This window comes from Vicugna pacos, chromosome 8, assembly GCF_048564905.1.
Source record: "Vicugna pacos chromosome 8, VicPac4, whole genome shotgun sequence".
In the NCBI taxonomy this organism is placed as follows: Eukaryota; Metazoa; Chordata; class Mammalia; order Artiodactyla; family Camelidae; genus Vicugna; species Vicugna pacos.
Window position 1 is genome coordinate 65,192,756 of NC_132994.1, and position 18,563 is coordinate 65,211,318.

Genomic DNA, 18,563 nt, shown 5'->3' on the forward strand with positions numbered 1-18,563 from the left:
ACTTGTTTCAGCACCACGTCTGAAAAACACACACTCAAAGCAGAGACATAAGCGTGGTAAGCAAGAGCAAAGCAACTGAGCTGCCTTTTAAAATTCACAGCACACACCCTCAGAAACCCAGTGTCACCAACTATTTTTAGAGCCCCCAGTCAGTAGGGCAGGAAAGAGACTGTGCCCCTTTTCCATCTCTTGGCTGATAGAATTCCAGAGAAATGTACTGGGAGTGAGATTTCCAGTAACTTTTCCCCTATTTTTCTTTTTGGTTTTTGTTTTGGTTTGGTTTGATGGGGTTTTTTTGTTTGTTTGTTTGTTTTTTGGGTTTTTTTCCTTTTTCCTTCTTCAAAAATTTTTTTCTCAAGTAACTTTTTAAGCTAGGAATCTACATGGTCATATGAGAGTCAGATTATCACACTCTTCTCTGAAATTCCATTTAGACCAAGTGTCTTCCCCAATCACTGGCTTTGAGAATATGAGGAGAGCACGGAGCACGCAGCCCAGCTCTGTGCAGCTGTGGGGGTGAAGCCAGCTGAGGTACAGGGGAGGGGCCCAGAATGCCAAGATTTTTTTGGTGCCAACAGGCAAACTTGCCAACTTTACAACGGTGGGCAAGCCCATGGGCAGAGTCCCCTTTGTGTATCTCTGATAAACAACCAATCTTGATTTTCCTGACAGGCGGCTTGCCCACAATGCATCATCACACAACAGGAAAGGAAGAGAAGCAAGCATTTCCACTTCATTAGTCCTAAAACCATGTTTATTCAGCTCAAATGTAAAAGAACAGGGCTTGATAGTAAGCAAAATCATCTGCTCTATTAGGCAAACACAAGCCCCGAGATATTCTATTGTTTGCAGGGTAATGTATGGCTCTCCACGTAGCCCTCCTACAGCCGTCACAAGACCACAGTGGGTAAGCAGATTCCTTGTACAGACAAGATGAATCAGAGGCTGTAAACAGGTGGCCCAGAGTCTGAATCGGGCTTACACAACTTTTAAAAGATTTAACATAAAATTCCAAATTTTCACCTTCTTTAAAAAAAAAATAGATCTGGCCTGTTTAGCTCTGGATTCTGTTGAGGTGACTCTGAGATCTGAGGATGGAATTTAAAGGTAAAATCATCCTGAAAGGTGGTGGTGTAAGCAGATAGGGTAGCAGGTCCCCAGAGAAAGAGAACCAGGCATGGCTTTCTTGACATAAGAGAAGCCATTTTTGGCCTAAGCCATTTTGGGATCTAAGCCTGGCCACGTGCTTGCCCTTGAATGGTTGTCAGGAATCAATGATCTCAAGGAAATAGAAGAACAAACTGTTACAGGCAAGAGAAGTAACAATAGCAAAGGTATCAGTTGTAAAGACTCCCAGTTATTTCAGTGGTAAAGATTAGCCTGAAATGCTCGACCGCAACCAGGAGAAAACCTGCCTGGTTCTCAACGTTCAGCCCCAAAATTATTGTGAAGAACCGTGCAGGGTCTGATATTTTACATAGCTTGCAAGCTAAGTTAGCCTGCCTCCATTTCAGAGCCCATGATCGCTCCCAGCACAAGAGGTAGCATGAACTTGACATTTGCAATGACTTCCTCTAGTTCTTCCAGGCCCACAGGGGCCTGCAGAGCAGCCCAGGTTCACACTACACACACAGTGGGTTTGTTTCACAGCTGAGATTTCCTGGATTTGGGAATAATCCTTTATTTTAAAGAGTTGCTAGCAAATCTTGCCCAATCTTTGACCCTGGGACAGAGGCATTATCTTTACACTGTGGGCAGCAAACATACCTGCCCTCTGCCCTGGAGGGAGGCGCTATCTTCCAAGGTTTGCTATACAAATGTCCTCGCAATGATAGCCTGGAACAAGACAGGAAGAGATGACAATGCAGGCAGCCCTCAGAGAGTGTCTCAGTACAATCATACTGTTGCTGGGTTCACCTATTGGTGAGTGTCGAGCCAAAAGACACAAAAGACACAACGAAAACAAAGAGAAGAAAGGACTTATTTCTTGCAGCAAGCAACGAGAACACGATGGATCTTTCCCAACGCAGCGAATTCCTGAACATTAAAATGAAGGAAGTTTTAAGCTAAGGGAATCTACACATTCATGAAGGGGCTTGGGCAGTGTCTGCATATTCCTGAAGGTGTCTCAGCAAGAGAATTCAGCACGGAATTGGGGCAAAGATTGATAGAGTCCACGCTTTAGTTAAATGAAGTCACAAGGGTCAGAAAAGGCCACCATCATCAGCCCTAAGTTCCAGTTGATGGGGTAGAAGCTTTTCCTGACTCTCCAGGTCTAGAACCCTCATAAGACTCCGATCCATCATACTTTATAGCTTCTCATTAACATGCCTGTGTTCTACTATACAGTTCTGCACAGTAAACTCTGTGACTCACAAGCTTGTGTCTGACTGGTTCAGAGTTGATTCTTTCACCATGTGCCCAACACAGAGCCTGGTAACAGAGTAAATGCACTCTCGCACTCTCTCTATATGCATAAGTATTACATTAACCTCAGATATGTATATTCCTTATTCTGAAAACAAACTTTCTTTGACATACGTCCAAATGTTGTCTCAAAATGCACCGAATTACCTATATCCACTAGAGAAAGAATATCGATTAATGGATTTTTAAGGGCTTCAACATAATAGAGCCCTTTCCTGCCTGCGTAATTGACTTTTCCTAAGTAAACCAATATACATTTGAGTTTGGGATAAACAGATTCAGATGTATGTCTCAGAATGAGATCCCAGTGCTTCCCTATGAAACTAACCTGGGCCTGTGAAGGCTCCTGGAGTTGACCCTCATGAATCTTCTCCCTCTCCCGCCCTTCTGTCCTACAAGTGTGCACTGTGAGTGTGTAGAAGAGCTCTCATCTGGAGTGTGAGCACCTGGGTCTCAGGCTGTTGACTTCAAGGTGCGGCTGGATAGGGAGTTGAAGGTAAGCAGAGGACAGAGGCCCCCACGGTCATCCACATGAGGATTTGAAGGGGCCGAGTAGGATATTTTAACTGGCTTGATGAGCGCAGGTATTTGTCGTCCTAGACCTTAAAGAGATTTTTAAAAATTACATATAAGATCACAGTTAATCATATTATAATGGGGCAGACCTTAGTGCAGTGTCAAACCTAAAATTTTCTTAAGATTAGAAAGTATGACATTCATCCAGTTTAAAAAACAAGCCCTGTGTCCTCTAGGTGAATTTTATTATACTTTAGCGTATTATCTAATTTAAAGATGTAGAGTGTCGGTTTTCAGGTGTGGATTGCCATAAGCTTTTGGTGATGACTGAGAACAGCCTGCGAAGTGCCTTCTTCAAGACACACATACAGTCTGAGTCATTTCCAATAACAGGTTGGTTTTTGTGGCTCACAGTTCCCAATCAGTTTAGCTTAGGTGCACAGTTTTTAACTTGATTTTTTTAAATTCAAAACTTTCTTCCATACAGAATATTTCATTAACTGTTGGGGAGTCTTCTTGGGGACCTGCTGTGCTGTGCTGAGCCATGCAATTCACAAAAATGCCCTACCTTTCCTTGCAATTCAGTATGATCAAGAAGGCTGCTTTTTTATACGATGCTGTGGCTGTGTTGTTCATCCTCCAATTCTCTGCACTGTTTCTTCTCCACTTAACATTTTTAGCAGTTGCGAACTTCTCTGAGAACTGCTTCTGCAGGGGGTGGTGCATAAATGTTATCACCACAGGTGTGGCCCTGATTGACCTTCTTTTCATCCCTCCCCCAACACACAGAAGGACTTCAACACACAGCTACTGAGTAAATGACTGGAAGGATGTTATTTCCTCACATCTAAAACTAGGAACGAAACTAACAAACAACATCAGGAAAAGGTAAAATAAATTATGGTCTATCCACAAAATAGATGTCATAATATATAACCACCAGAAGTCATGATTTCAAGTACCATCTTTTCCCAGTTTCATGAAAACAGATATCATAAGTGCAGGAGACCTATACATACATACATAATATGGCTGCAATTTTATAAAGCAATTTGAAATAAAGCTAAGAGATCAAAATTAACAGTTATGTCTTGGCGACGGTGTTGTGGGTGATTCTGTTTTTTACTGTATGCTTTTCTATATACATTATAAATAAATAGTGTATATATATTTGAAAAACACACTCAGCTCAAGCATCAGATTCCCTGGTGTTTTCTGTGGTTCTTCTCCAGAAACAGTAAAGCTTTTCATTTTTATCAACTCAGAAAACAACCCATTAGCTATCACCTCCCAATTCCTCCATTTCCCCCATTCCTAGCCAGAAGCAATCCCTAATATCTTATGTCCCTACAGATTTGCTCCTTCTGGACATTTCCTGTAAATAGGATCATACAATGCGTGGTTGCCACAGTCTTTTTAAACATCACTGTGGTCAGCACTGATCAGATGGTGTGGCAAACTGTCACTACTGTGGTGAAGTTACTGTTGGAAACTCCCAAGGGCAGAGACTAGGTAAGTTAAAAAAAAATTTTTTTTAAGAGCAGTTTTAGCTTCACAGCAAAGTTAAGAGGAAGGTACAGAAATTTCCCATAAACTCCCTGTGGGCTGGGTGACTTTCCATCTTTGTGGCCAGTGGTCCATGTTCAGCAGTATCTAATGAATGTTCATTAAATGAGTGGTCCCCAATTTATGAGACAAATAAACCTCTGAGGGTTCTAGGACTTGCCCAAGATTGTCAGGACAGTAGGCAAATGGGTCATTCAGGTCTCCTTTCTGACGTTTATATGCTTATGTAACTGAGCAGGACCCAGTGGGGCCTTCCAGGGACAGATCCCCCAACTCCATGTCTTCCACCGGCCACTTGTTTGTAGAAAACCCTTAGCCTAGTAGACGTTCCCCAAGTTCCAAACAAGAAACTTAATCAGAGAAGTGAGAAAGTGCAGAAACAAAGGAAGACAGTCAAGCAAGACAAAATAATAGTAGTTCTGCTATTAACCCAAGCCAAGGACATTTAGTTCTTCTTCAAGAGCAATAGGCAGTATTCTGAGCCATGTCCTTTGAACTGTTTTGCAGAAACTGAAACCCCCACTAGGCGGAAGAAGTTAACCACAACCCCTTAGAACCCAGACCGGCTGGAGCCAAAAGGTTGATGAGGTTGACAATGTGGACTCCAAACTACCTCACCACCAACCAGTCAGAAGAGTGTCCATGAACTGATCATGCACTTCACAACCCTTTCCCTCACCCTATCTTTAAAAACCTTCCCCTGAAAGCCATGGGGAGTTCCAGTCTTTTGAGCTTTAGCCTGTGCTCCCTGTTTGGCTCCTGCAATAAACGCTGCACTTTCCTTCACATGACCTGGTGTCAGTAGAGTGGCTTTACTGTGCCCCATGTGGGGACCCAAGTTTCGTTCGGTAACACTTACACAGACATAACTTCTGTGATTTTGTTTCCTCTAGTGTGAACAAAGGTGGCAATATCTACCTCACAGCTTTGTGAAATGTCATCCTTACAATGAAAATCACAGACAGCAGTACGAGATTAAGACACGGTCGCTGGAGTCGGGTAAAACCTCACCTCTGCCAAGAAACCGACTCTGGACTCGCTTCCTGGAGGTTGAATATCAGGGCAATACTCACTTCATTACGTTTTTACGTCTCTCCCCCACCTAGCATAGTGCTTAGTTGATGGAAAACCAGCGTCTATAATTTGGACTATTTTTCTTCCCACCTGACCTGGGAATTATACTCCTGATAAGATTATGAACAGTGCAATTTTTAATTGTTGAGGCAGCTACGGTTGAGTTAAGTAACTTGCCTAAGGCCACAAAGTCAGTTTTCGAACTCCAAGGCCCACATATTCTTCATTGTTAGGCCCCCTCCAGCCTGATAAATCCAATCCCTGGGATCTAAACCAAGTGACCTTTCAGGAAGCAAATGACCGCCTGAGGGCAGAATGTTATCAGCATCCTAGGCGGAGGAAGAATGTAGTCTTCACGGCTGGGCCTGAGCCCCCTCCTGATGCCCCACCCTCCTCTGATGTTTATAGTTAAGCCAAATTTCCAGCGTGTGATTGAAAGTGCCTGAAAGCCTGCCCCCGACGTCCAAGCCTCTGGAACACTAACCCCGCATCCCGCAGGCCCCCGCCTTCCCGACGTCACGGCCACTGGGTGCAGTGCCCCCTAGGGGCTCCCGCTCAGCAGAGGAGAAAGCGCCAGGTCCTTCCCGCCTCTGGCCCGTTACCGGCCGGGGCCGGTTCTCCCGCCTGGGGCCCGCCCCGCCACCCTCAGGAGGAACGTGAGCCGCCGCGTCTCCGCGTCGCGGGGGGACCTGCCGCCCCTCGCTGCCGCCGCCTCGCCGCGTCCCCGCTGCACGGCTCGCGCCTCGCCATGAGCGCGCGTCTGCCGCTAGTCCTGCGCCGGCTCCGCCGCCCGCAGTCCCCGGGGCCTCCACGCCGCCTCCGAGCGCTTTGTCGCGCCAGCAGCGGCGGGGGCGGGGGATGTGGCGGCGGGGAGGGCCTGCTCGGACAGCGGCGGCTGCAAGACACCCAGGCCGGGAGCAGCCGGGGTCCAGGCAGCCGGACGCCCTCAGCGCGGGACTCGATCGTGCGGTGAGTGTCTGGCGCTTGCCACCGCCCAGGACCCTGGCGGCCGGGGGACCCAGGAGGTGGGGCAGCCGGAGCGCTCAAGTCTCGGCCGGGTTCCCGAGGCCTCAGTGAGGGTTCGCTGAGCCCAGGGTCGCGAGTGTTTGGTGCCAACTTCCTCGGGGTGACGGCGGTTGGTGGGGGTGGGGTGCGTGGGCTGGGAGCGCGGAAGGAGGGGACTCCGGGGGCCAGCCCCGGTCGGGGGATCGGGCGGGGGCCGGGTGGGCGTGGGCATCCCCGGCGGGTGCTGCGCTCCATGGACCGCCAGCCCCGTTACACGTGCACCTCTAGCCGCCGGCTCTGATGCAACCCCGCCGTGCGCGGCCTGGGCTGGAAAGGGGCGGGACTCCCGCCCCGCCCGCCGGCCAGCTGTTCCAGTCTGGGGCCCGGGCGCTGCAGGCCTGCGGGGCTCGGGGGAGGCGGTCCGGGCCCAGCGATCGGCGCCAGGCCGCGCGGGGGCTCCGCGTCCGGGACGTTGGCTACGGGCGGCGTACTGTTAATGCCATGAGGTCTCCCCGACGCCGGAGCCTCCAGCGCGCGGGAAAGCTGCAGCCGGGCTCACCCGGTGATGGCCCCAAGGCGGCCCAAGAAGCTGGAGCTGACTCGTTCCCAGCGTCGCTGCACCGGGGACACGGAGTCCCCTCCCTGCGCAGCTGTATTTCCAAAGTTCTCTAACGAGCCAGAGGCGAACTGTGGGAGCCCTAGTTGTGCCTTCCGCTACCGGCATCTGGCACGCAACATGCTCAGGGGCCCCCAGCCCCGTACCCGACCCCTCCCCACGCCCACCCCTCGCCACGCCACCTAGCTCCTCAGTGGGAGGGAGGGGAGGTAGGCCCTTCCTGGAGAAGTGTGTTAGCTGGGAACCCAGGCGGTGTAGAGTGAAGCGCCCTGGACAAACCTGGTGGTGGCGGGAAAGCCCTTTCTTGACTTCCCGAACTAGGAGAGCCCTAGTTCCAGTGTCACCGAGCGAGCTGTTCACCTACATCCACTCACATTCTCTTCCGTTTTCCTTCCATCCTTCATTCTAAAAGTAATTTTACCCCATTACCAAGGCGCTTCATAAGGTGGCCCATGACTCCAAGGTCCCTTTTGTTTGGTTTACCTTGTCTTCTCTCCAATGTTGCATTTAGGTCTTTTCAGGTAATCTGATTTTAAGCAGCGTACAGCTGAACTCATTTTAAGGGGTTGTTACTAAACTGATCTTGATCTCCGGTACCCTCGCCAGATGTGCCACAAAGTCAATCTACTGACACGGGTTATGGTGTGGAAAGAACTGCGTTTATTGCAGGGGGATGTCAGGGAGGGGGAGACAAGCCCCAGACCCACACCAACTCAGTCTTTGAGTCAGGGTTTGTTGTTTATTTTAAGAGGAAGAACAAAGAGGCTGGGATTTGTCTGAAAAGGCTCATTACCGAGCCTCTAAAAGTCTCAAAGGCTCATTAACATACGTTAATGATGGTACCAATAATAGTGCTTTTAGTACATGAGCGATATTATCAAGGGCACCAGTTTTACTTGCCTGGCTCTCATTGATTAGTGCTCAGTTAACACGGGATGGAGGGCACCAGGGTCAAGGAAGGGAATACAGTTTTGAGTAAGGAGATTAATCATAAAGTGGATAAGAGAACTTCATGGGGACTTGGTTTCAGGGTAAAGGGTCTGAAGACAGTATAGGGGTATAGGAGGCAAAAACCACCCCATCACCCTGGTTTATTTTCTGGGTAGCTCTTAACCAGTACTTGAATCTTACTCATTTACTGTCTGTCTCCCCTGCCTGGAATGAAAGCTATGGGGCCTGCTGGATCCTTAGATCCTTAGATCTGCTAGATCTTTAGATCTTGCCTGGTAAAGGGCAGGCACTTGTGACTTAGTTGGGGAATGAATGGCTCAGGATGTGGGGTCATTCGTGAATTCTGTTCATGCCTTTTCTTTCATTTAAAGCCGTGACTGACTTAGAGATGAGTAGAGTGGACAGTCAGGGCCTGGGTGAGGCGCCTACTGCACTCGTAAGCCAGGGGTTGGCACACATTTTTTCTAAAGGACTAGATGGCAAATATTTTACATCTTATGGGCTGAGGCAAAATAGAAGATATTACATAGGTACTTTTACATGAGAAAAAATCAAATTTTCAGATTTTTTAATTGATGAAATTCAAAATTGTACTTATGGGCACTGAGATTTGAATTTCATGTGATATTTACATGCCACAAAGTATTATTTTGATTTTTTAGATTCATTTAAAATGTAAAACCCATTTTTAGCTGATTGGCTGCCATGGTCTGCCAGCTTCTCTTCTAAACTAGAAGGAAACATCATGCAATGAATTACTGCGTCTTAGGATTAATGTTAAGAGACAAGTGCCTTGCTTTGCGGTCTGACTCCACCACTTACTAGCTGTGAGAGCCTGGGCCAGCTGTTTGATTTCAGTTTTTCCTGTGCAAAATGAAAACCATAATGTCATTTTGACTGTGAGTCAAAAGAGTCACTCCGTGGTGTGGGGGAGGGTGTAGCTTAAGTGATAGAGTGCATGCTTAGCATGCACAAGGTCCTGGGCTCAATCCCTAGTACCGCCTCTAAAAATAAATAAAAAGATAAATAAATAAACCGAATCCACCCCTCCCCCCGGCCAAAAGTCATTCAGAAGCATCAGATCCTCAGTATGAAGAAGTTTTAGGAATATCTCAATCAATTTGGTATGTTTTCCTTTTTATGTCCTTATATGAGAAGTTAACGGCATGTTTTAAAAACTGTATCCAAATAAATCCAAAAAATTCTTTCAATGCTTAAAGAACAAACACTGTGTGAAGAAAAGATTGCACTGTAGTTTACTGGCAACGTTTTTTTCTTGGTTTGTAAAGCAATGGTATGCCTTTCATTCTCTGTCCTAAATTGAGTATAACACAGTAAATAAAATTAAAGCTCCCAGATCAGGCACATGCATAAAGTAAGAAAGAGGTTAGGCTGCTTTCATAAAGATACATCAAAATAACTGTGGACTTTACTGTCCAGAAGGACGCAGTCATGGGATGGTAGGATGACCCTATATCTCCTCACTGCTCTGGCTCTGGGTAAAAGGCAGCTGCTTGGGTCCCCCAGCCAGCAAGTGGGGGGGGGCAGGTGGCTGGTGCCCCTTTCTCTTAGCTGCACATTCCTCACGTCCCGCCTCCTTCTGACTATTGCTTACAACCTGTTGGCCAGAAGTTAGTCACATGATCCCATCATGCTGCAGGCAAGGCTGGGAAATGTGCTCTATAACTGGGTGGCCACGTGCCGCTATTTCTCGGAATACTGATGACTGTCATTGGAAGAGGCTATTTTGGAAATCTTTACCATATTTATAGACAGGTAGCTCCTCACCTTTGAAAAAATTGAAAAGCTGAAATGTAGACTATTATTAATAAATAGGCTCGGCATTCAGGGATGAACTTCCCTGGGTAATTGTTAATAAGATCATCAGCTCCCTAGACTCTTTGGCACGGCCGCAGCTAGCTGCAGGGGAGGCTGAGAGATGCGTTACTATTCCAGCAGTCTTGTGCTCTGCCAACACACGCTGTTTCATAGACAGCCAAAGGGAGGCTAAGATGAGGCAGTGGAGAAAGAGGTAGCAGATACTTGAGTCTCATAGTAACAGTAATCATAAGAAAGATAATAAAGCCGATGGTGGTAGCTTAAATTATTAGCAAATCATTATCTTCTTTAATAATACAGTTCTGAGTTTTAGCTACACATGGCAGCCCAGCTAGAGCTGCGCATTCCTTCCCACTGGAAGTTGACAAGGTGACTTTTCTCACCCAGGGCAGAAAAGTCTCTGACTGGAAACATTTATGCTACGTTTTAGACTGATGGAGCCTGATGACTCCTTGCTTGGTTTGCTTGTCACTGTAAGAATAAGGAGTAACCCCAAAGAATGAAACATTACACATGTAACAGGTCGTGGGGGGAATTAGCCAGTTTTATGAACCGAGTTGGGGACAGATCTGAGCTTCTGTAGACGTGTTCCCTTCTCTTCAGTTGGTAGTTTTTAGTAACACCAAACGTTTGTAGAGGTGTAGGCACTACAAATGTTTCTGGGAAAATTGCTTTTGGTTGGAGTGTTTTTAGTGTTCAAGGATAGCTTTGAGGCACAGAGAAAAACTGTGTAAGAACAGAGACATAGAGCCCCTGTAGTGCCCCTGTTCTACGGATGAGGGACCGGGAGGGGCTCCTTGAACGACCCATGCTGGTCAACCAGTGGCCAGGGCTGTTTCCACTCTCTGTGCTTCAGAGCCACCCTGAATCCTTGTTGAATATGTGCATCCCCGGGCCCCACCCAGACTTGGGGAGTCCGACTTTCTGGGCCAAGGCACAAAGCCTTTCTGTCTCCCAGGCTCTCCAGGTGATCCTCACACACATTGTCAAGAACCTCTCAGGACCTGCACGCTAGTGCCTTCCCACACTAGACAGAAATGAGGACCCAGTGGGGCCCAAATTTGCAGTGAAGTAAGGTGGGAAATCTGCAGCATGTGGTCCTCAGCCACCTGTTATTGGACAAAAGATTCTTGCTCACTTATAAAGTAGTTTGTGAACTTCCCCACATCATCTCCTTTATTCAGCACGACACAGGTACAGTTGTTTCACTGGGAATCAGGTTGCTTTATCCTGTGTTTAAAAGCAAGCACAAACCTTCCCGGGTGGGAGACGGCTGCGTGCCCACCTATTGTATCTTCCAGCCCAGCTGACAGTAGGAAAGCTCATCCTGTTTGAGTTTTGAAGCCTGTAAACACTTTTTGAGCGCACCTCCACCTACTCTTAAGGGCGGTGCCCACCAATCCTGTTTCAAATTCTCTGAAAACTGGGAGAAGTTTTGCCCCTGGCCATGTTGCCATGCCTCTTTGCCCTTAGCTGCTTATTGCTGATGGGATCTGGCTGGAAGTTCACCTTGCATTTTTTAAAAAGCCTTTTGCATACAAAAACATGATAAAGATGGAAAATAAAACTAAAAATGGTCTTAAGCACGGAAGGGTGGACACTACCTCAGCTGAGTCTTCTATTATTGCGAGAGGAAAAAGAGGCAGCTTTCTTGATTATAAACAAGAGATGACCATTTCATGTGGATGGTGGGCAAGGTGGTCTCTGCAATTACTCATCCTGGAAGGAGGCAAAAAGAGCCTGCTTGTACCACGTGTCTCTGGGAATGCCCTTGCCCCCAGGGCTGGCACCCCCGTGGTGCTAAGGGAAAGGTGGTCCCTGCTGGGACATGTGAAAGGTCCACGTCCAGACTTTGGGGACCCATGGAAGTGAGGCTTTCTCCCTGAGAGGCCCTGGGAAAGTATCAAATTCTGATGCCTTCCTTCCGTTTTCTGCATGTTTGCTTCCCATTTCCATTCTTCTGTAAACCCTGGGATCTGGAGTTTATCCTGACCCACCACTTATCCCACAGCAAGCCCCCTCTTCTGTCCCCCGTGTCCGCTGCCCTCCCCTCAGCAGTGTTTGCTTTCCCCGTCGACCCCAAACTCTTTTGGGGAGTATGGTGGAGAAGTTGGATTATTTAACCAAGAAACCCAAACTTCTTATTCCAGTAAACTTAGAAATTACAAGAGAAAAATTTACCCCTAGAGAATTACTGTTATCTAGTTTGTTTACCTCTGCTTCTTTTGAAAATTAGAGAGTGTCTCGTTTTACACCGTGTTAGAATTTCATGACTGTTCTCTGGCCCCTCCGTCCACACTTCCCACCCTTGGAGATGTGCGTCCTTCTGTTGTCTCATCATTTTCACTTACAGTCACAAACCCCCTAAGAAAATGTGTTGTATCCATCCTTTCTAGTCATTACCTGAGACATGACTAGTCTTTCTTTCTCCATGTAGGAAAGTCATCCGAAATTCAAAGGAAGTTCTGAGTTTATTGCAAGAAAAAAACCCTGCCTTCAAGCCAGTTCTTGCTATTATTCAGGTAAGTTCAGAATGTGGTTCGTCCTGCTGTTTTAGGATGCCTTTCAATTTAGAAGATAATTGTACGTGGGAGGCCAGCTGCATTTCTTGTCACAGAAGTCCCCATTCAGGCTTCAGGGAGTGGGCAGAAGGCTCAGCTGGCAGTGCTGTCACTTCTCCCCTTATCTGGTCCTTCTGCAGCTTCAGGTTACAGCTTCTGTTCCAGCCTGTCTTTTGAGTCTGTCTCCCTTCAGTGTGGTCAGGAGGTAGGCGCTCACATGAGCTGCATTAGGCGAGGTATATTGTGGTCCATTATAAATGCTTATCAGATGGGGTTTGTAGGTGACAGGGGAAAGCATTACTCTTTGTTCCTGCGAAAGACAGAGGCTTGCTGAGACATGGTGTTTGGTGATTTTACTACTAAATCTTTTAAAGCCTGCCTGGAGTTGGAAGGGCCAAAAGCCGTAGCCTGTCAATAGGACTTTGCGTCCCATGCATACCTTCTGGCTGCGGCCTCTTCGTTCCCAACCGTAGTTGGCACTGTTTGCCCCCCTTATTGGCACACCCGTGTGATGACAGGTGCTGGGAAGCGAGGCGCTGAGCCAGGCCCTTAAGCAGCCTCTAGTCTCATCAGCGCTGTGGTTTCAAGACTGGAGGCTCTGCTCAAGTCACTTGCGTTCTTTGGGGTCTGTTTCCACCGCCCCTACCAGGGTAGGTGAGTGAGCAGAGCAGAGAGAAAAATGAGTTGGGAGTCTGGCCTCCTGGGATTCTGCTTGCTTGATAGCTTTCCGCCTAAGGGCAAGTCACATCAGCTTCCTCTTTGGCGTCCTCACTTAGGTAGGGATGCTGGCCATGTGGCTATCTATGCCCTCTGAGGCCTATTATTTAAAAAGTGACATAACTTGAAAGTCTGAGAAACCGACATATTAATAAATACCAGCCGTTAGTCCCTTTTATAAGCAATAGGATTCTTTTTCTGCCTTTTCCTTATCATCTTTGTTAATTAGATCACTTATACTCGCAAAGTTAGTCTCTGTCCTGTGTTCTGTGCCTTTTCAAGCTATGTTTGTGTCGTTACATTTTCCTTTTTGCTCCTCTCTCCCAAGGCAGGTGATGATAACTTGATGCAGGAAATAAACCAGAATTTGGCTGAGGAGGTAAGGACTGTTGATTTTCAAAAATGCATTTTAATTTTTGGATGACACGTGCTCTCACAGTGACAGAATTACCCTGTGTTCCCCCTTCAGGCTGGTCTGAACATCACTCACATCTGCCTTCCTGCTGACAGCGGTGAAGATGAGGTAACTACAGCAGGGCACTTTGTGTTCCTCTTTAGACCTGACGGACCTCTTGGCATCTCTTAGTTGTGGTCGGAACCGACCGCGCTTTTTCTTGGGGCTGAACTTGTAGAGGGAAGATTGCACTTTTCCTGCTAGGGTAGATGCTCCTCCGTCTGTCTGTCCCTTACGCTATGTTTCTGTGACCTGGTGACTTTGGTTGTGTTCCTTCAGCACCATCTAGTGGAACTTGTCGGTGTCTGGTTTGCGATATCCTGACAGGTTGTTGGACCTCGGGCCATTCTTTGGTTCCTCTGGGTCACAGTTGTCTTATCAATAAAAATAAGGGACAAGATCATTTTCAGGATCCTTTCCAGGCTAACACTGTGTGAATCATTCAGTGATGTTTTGGGGCAGCTGATAAAAAACCCCCAGAGAGTTCTTCTGCCGCTACTGTATGTGCTTTAGCTGCTTCTGCCAGCAGGCAGTAGGTAACAGCCTTCATAAGTGTTGTCATCTCAAGCCTGGAAGAAGCAGTCACCCCCATACAAGCAGGGGTGAGGAGGCTGGACCGCAGGCCACCCTGGTGACTAGCCCTTCTGTGGCTAGTTTTCTTCAGACTGGCTGTGGCAGTGATGTAAACCTCAAATAAGAGAATCTGAAATAACACAGAAGTTTACTGTTTCGTATGTGAATAAAGTTTGGAGGCAGGCACTCCCTGACTTGTGCGGTGGCATCACAAGGTGGTTAGAAACTCAGGCTCCCTGGGTCCTGCTGCTCCACCATCCACCTGTGCCGCCTCCTCTCCAAGGTGGTGGAGTCAGCACTCTACATCACATCCACATTCTCGTCAGCGTCAAATAAAACACAAACCCAGACTCAGTGGGGAGAGACGTAATCCGGAAGGATTATTGCAAGGTCGGGGAAGGGGCTGCTAAGGGAGTGCCCTCCGCCCAGAGGTGTGAGATCTGCACACCTCTGAGAGGTAGGCAAAGGGTTTGTTTTATAGGGAGGGGTAGAGAAAATGGGATGGAAAGGTGGCGTGATGGGATAGCAGATGAGAGAATGTTTTACCCTGAGGCCAGCCTGTTGTCACAGGGGGCTGTCTGCCAGTCAGAATGAGGGCAGGCCAAAGGAGCCTGGAGGAAGGAGAGAAGCTTACCCAAAGTTTGATTAACAAGCATTTTATTCTGACTGACCAGTGGGGACCAGCAGTTCGGCTAATCATTTATGGACAAAAATGGGAACTTGTGGGCTCTGTGTCTGGCCTTGTCCTGGGTAGACAAGGGAGCATCAGATGGTGTTATCCCAGTCACCTGGGGAAGGTGTTCCTTGTAGTACACAGAGGGTGGGGGCGTTTCTTTACCAGTTTTCCAGCATCACAGGGCTTAGTTCAACAAGTTCTTGTCACCAGTAAAAAAAAAAAAAGAAAGGACAAAGACCAAAGTTGGCCCCCAGTCTCTTTCCTGAAAATCACAATTCTGTTTCCACTCCACTGGCCTGCGCCTAATTACTTGGCCATGTTGCAAGGGAGGTGAGGAAATGTGGTCTTTTTATACCAAGTGGCCTTAGATCATTTCTTAGCACAGCTAAAAATTAAGAGTTTATGACTGAGGAAGAGTGGAAATTGGATATTGGGCAGTTTCTACCACACTTACTATTGTAAGGTATTCCAAATACTGACACTTGCCACGCCAGCACCAACAAAATGCAGAGAAACTTGTTTTCCTTCTGTAGAAAGACAGTCATTTTCTGTAGTAGAAGTAACGTTTTTCTTTGTTTTGCCACTGGTATTGAGAGCCCTTGACTTTTTTTTTTTCCTTGGCTTATTTTTTTTTTTTTTTTGACAAGAAGTCCTTTATTCCCTCTTTTTCTTTGAAATTCTAATAAATGGAAATTTAGATGGTGGTATTATTATTATGTTCGAAAGAGTAGGGATCTTAATTTATTAAGATTTTTGCTGTTACTGCTGCTGCTACCAGATCCTAGTTAGAATGACAGTAGTACCTCCACTTCATTCTGGTGTCCGTATAGATGCGGCCCCTCTGCCCACCCCTAACTGCCGTCTCTGTTAGCCCTTTACCCTGCTTAATCTGAATTATTTTTCTTTACCTTTATCAATTCCAGAGATTATACTATTATTTTTTATTGTTGCTACTGTTATTATTATCATTGGTCTTGTCTTCGCTGCTAGAATATAAGCTCCATAAGGGCAAATATTTTGTTTACAACTGTATTTCCTTTACTCAGAACTGGTCCGGGATGGGTATAGCTCAGTGGTAGAGTGCGTGCTTAGCATGCACGGGGTCCTGGGTTCAATCCCCAGCATCTCCATTTATAATAAATAAAAATATAACGACCTCCTCCCTGCAAAAAAAGAAAAAAGGAAAAAAAAGAACTGGTACAAAGCAGATACTCAAAATATTCAATGTTTGTTGAATTAATGACAAAAAGATGAATACTCAATGAACCAAAATTTTCTGAGTTTTGTATATTAGCTAGCCTTTCTTCTCTTACCAGATAGAAATGCCATAGTGATTTTGGCTAGACAGTGAAACACAAATGGTAAACCAACACTTCTCACTGTGAGATCCGTATCCATGGGCTAGTAGCTCTCTTATTCATGAGCAAGTAAGATTGCTAAGTGAAGTCCTGGCATAAATTGGAGATAAACAGCGAGACCAGAGCATTGCTTATTTAAAGACAGACTTCACCATTCAGTAGCTATTCCATTAGCTTCCCAAACTATGCTTTGGTCTTTTTCATAAATAGTGAATTATTTGTGTTTCTTATAAAAAGGAGCTGTTTATGCTTAGAGTTTATCTGCCACAAGCCTTTGGAAGTGCTTTCTGTGTGCCATTCTGATCCAGACAATAGGAGGGCCTGAGTGACAACTGCTCGGATGTCATGATTAGTAAGCTTTGGTTGGCACATTGTGTTTGAAACACAGGCTTGTCTGGGCCGGGTCGGAGTGCTTCCTGGCCTCCCAGAAAACTGATGATACGTCTGGCTTAAATCTGACAGGAAACTGTCTTTTGCCAATCTCGCTTGACTAAGTGTTCAGCTTTGGCTTTGTTTTGTTCTGTTCTGCTCTGGTAGAGAATAGAGCGATAAGAAGGACTTGAAGTCCATAAAAAATTCAGCCAAGCTTTTATAAACGTGGTAAAAAGGGAACATAGACCTTCATTCTGCTGTACACCAGGTCTTCAACAAGGGGAAAAGAAGAAACTCAGACGCATTTTAATGAACCTATTTTTTTATGTAAAGTGTCTTTTGTTGGGTCTTATTTCTGCAAAACTGACTTTAGTTTTTTCTCGTTAGATTATAGATGAAATCCTGAAGATTAATGAAGACACCAGAGTCCATGGCCTTGCCCTTCAGATCTCCGAGGCCTCATTTAGCAACAAAATCCTTAATGCCTTGAAACCAGAAAAAGATGTGGATGGGTGAGAACAGATAAAAGAAAACAATCAACTCTTATTGCAAACACGTTTTTCTACTGTGAATTTTTCTTTTAGCTCTGCTCTTTCAATGATGTCAGTAATTAAGACCTGAAAGAAATCATTTGAAGTATTTCAGGAGTTTGAGGGTCTGTTAATTCTGTTTAAGAAAGTACATGTTTGGGAAATCACTTGCCTTTTTGTAGTGTTTGGGTGCCATATTGGAAATAGTCAAATCATATTCATTTGATAATTTCCTATCTGATGTACAGAGTCCTTGGCCAGCTGTCTTCTAATAGCTTTTCCTTGATAATTCTATTAGACTAGAGAAAAAAATAGGGACCTGGTTCACCAGCAGTAGCATATTCTGCCTTAGTTCCAGGCCACCACCTCACTGAAACATCCAGGTTCTTCCATTATCCTAGCCTTCTGTTGTGACTCAGACTTAGGGTAGTCTCAAACACAGGTGGAAAATTTGTCGTGAAAATCCTTGATCCTCTAGCGGTCACACCACAAAGGGAGAAGGAGCTCTAACCAATCAGAGAACATCCAGAGCCTCAAGGTATCGAGGGGGAGTTTCAGATCTTTCATAAAAAAAGAGAATGATGAAAACTTTTCCGAGTATCTGCATTTTGTTACTAACCTGTATCGGGACCATCAGTTTAAGCTGGAGAGCTATGGACTGTTTTGTCCTGGATTTGAATAAGGAAGAACGCAGAAGGCATTGAAAGCACATGGTCACTCATTTTTCCCCTTGATTTCCTAAGGAGATAAGTACTGATGTCAAGTGGGGGTCCGACCTTGAATCCAAGTCTTGCTGGGTCACCCCAGATTTCTAGAATTGGTTCTGGATTTTGATATGATGGAGACGTAGATTTATTCAGAGTAAAGTGGGTTTGGCTGCGGGTCCATGGTGCTGCACGCTTTTAGGGGCACCATTCCATGGAGCCCATTGAACGGTGCTCCCTGGAGTTGTACAGTGAAGCCCTGCGTGGCCTGAGCTGCGATCCTGCTGTACAGGCAGAACCAGAACATTCGAGGTCATTCTGACTCATAGGGGCCATGTTGGAGTTGCCTGAAGCTAATGGCCTCTATTCCTGCTCACGCTTTAATTTATGTTTAATTATGGAGTATATCCTGTCTGTCAAGTATTGATTTGGCTGTTATTTGGGATTAATACATGTGACGTACAGATGAGTGAGTCTTGGCTAAGTTTTGACTAACCTGTTCCCTTGTTTTTGGATTCAGAGTAACGGATGTAAACCTGGGGAAGTTGGTACGTGGGGATGCCCATGAGTGTTTTGTTTCACCTGTGGCCACAGCTGTAATTGAACTTCTTGAAAAGTCAGGTA

General features: G+C 46.2%; 1 protein-coding gene and 1 long non-coding RNA gene across 3 annotated transcripts in view; one reads left to right on the forward strand and one right to left on the reverse strand.

Moving 5' to 3' along the window:
* Positions 1–3,169: 3,169 nt before the first annotated feature.
* On the reverse strand, positions 3,170–6,213 carry LOC140697760 (uncharacterized). Its single transcript, XR_012075080.1, has 2 exons — positions 6,068–6,213; positions 3,170–3,651 (listed from the first exon to the last, which is right to left on the reverse strand). It is a non-coding gene; the product is annotated as an uncharacterized lncRNA (long non-coding RNA).
* Positions 6,214–6,241: 28 nt separating this feature from the next.
* MTHFD1L (methylenetetrahydrofolate dehydrogenase (NADP+ dependent) 1 like) overlaps positions 6,242–18,563 on the forward strand; it is a 167,516-nt gene continuing 155,194 nt past the window's right edge. For both annotated transcript variants that reach the window (XR_012075078.1, XM_031679956.2), the window contains exons 1-6: positions 6,242–6,552; positions 12,432–12,516; positions 13,601–13,651; positions 13,742–13,795; positions 17,093–17,217; positions 18,460–18,560. Coding sequence is in view for 1 of the 2 variants with exons in the window: in XM_031679956.2 (XP_031535816.2) it covers positions 6,332–6,552; positions 12,432–12,516; positions 13,601–13,651; positions 13,742–13,795; positions 17,093–17,217; positions 18,460–18,560 (637 nt within the window). In the remaining variant the exon portion in view is untranslated. The remainder of the gene's footprint in view (positions 6,553–12,431; positions 12,517–13,600; positions 13,652–13,741; positions 13,796–17,092; positions 17,218–18,459; positions 18,561–18,563) is intronic.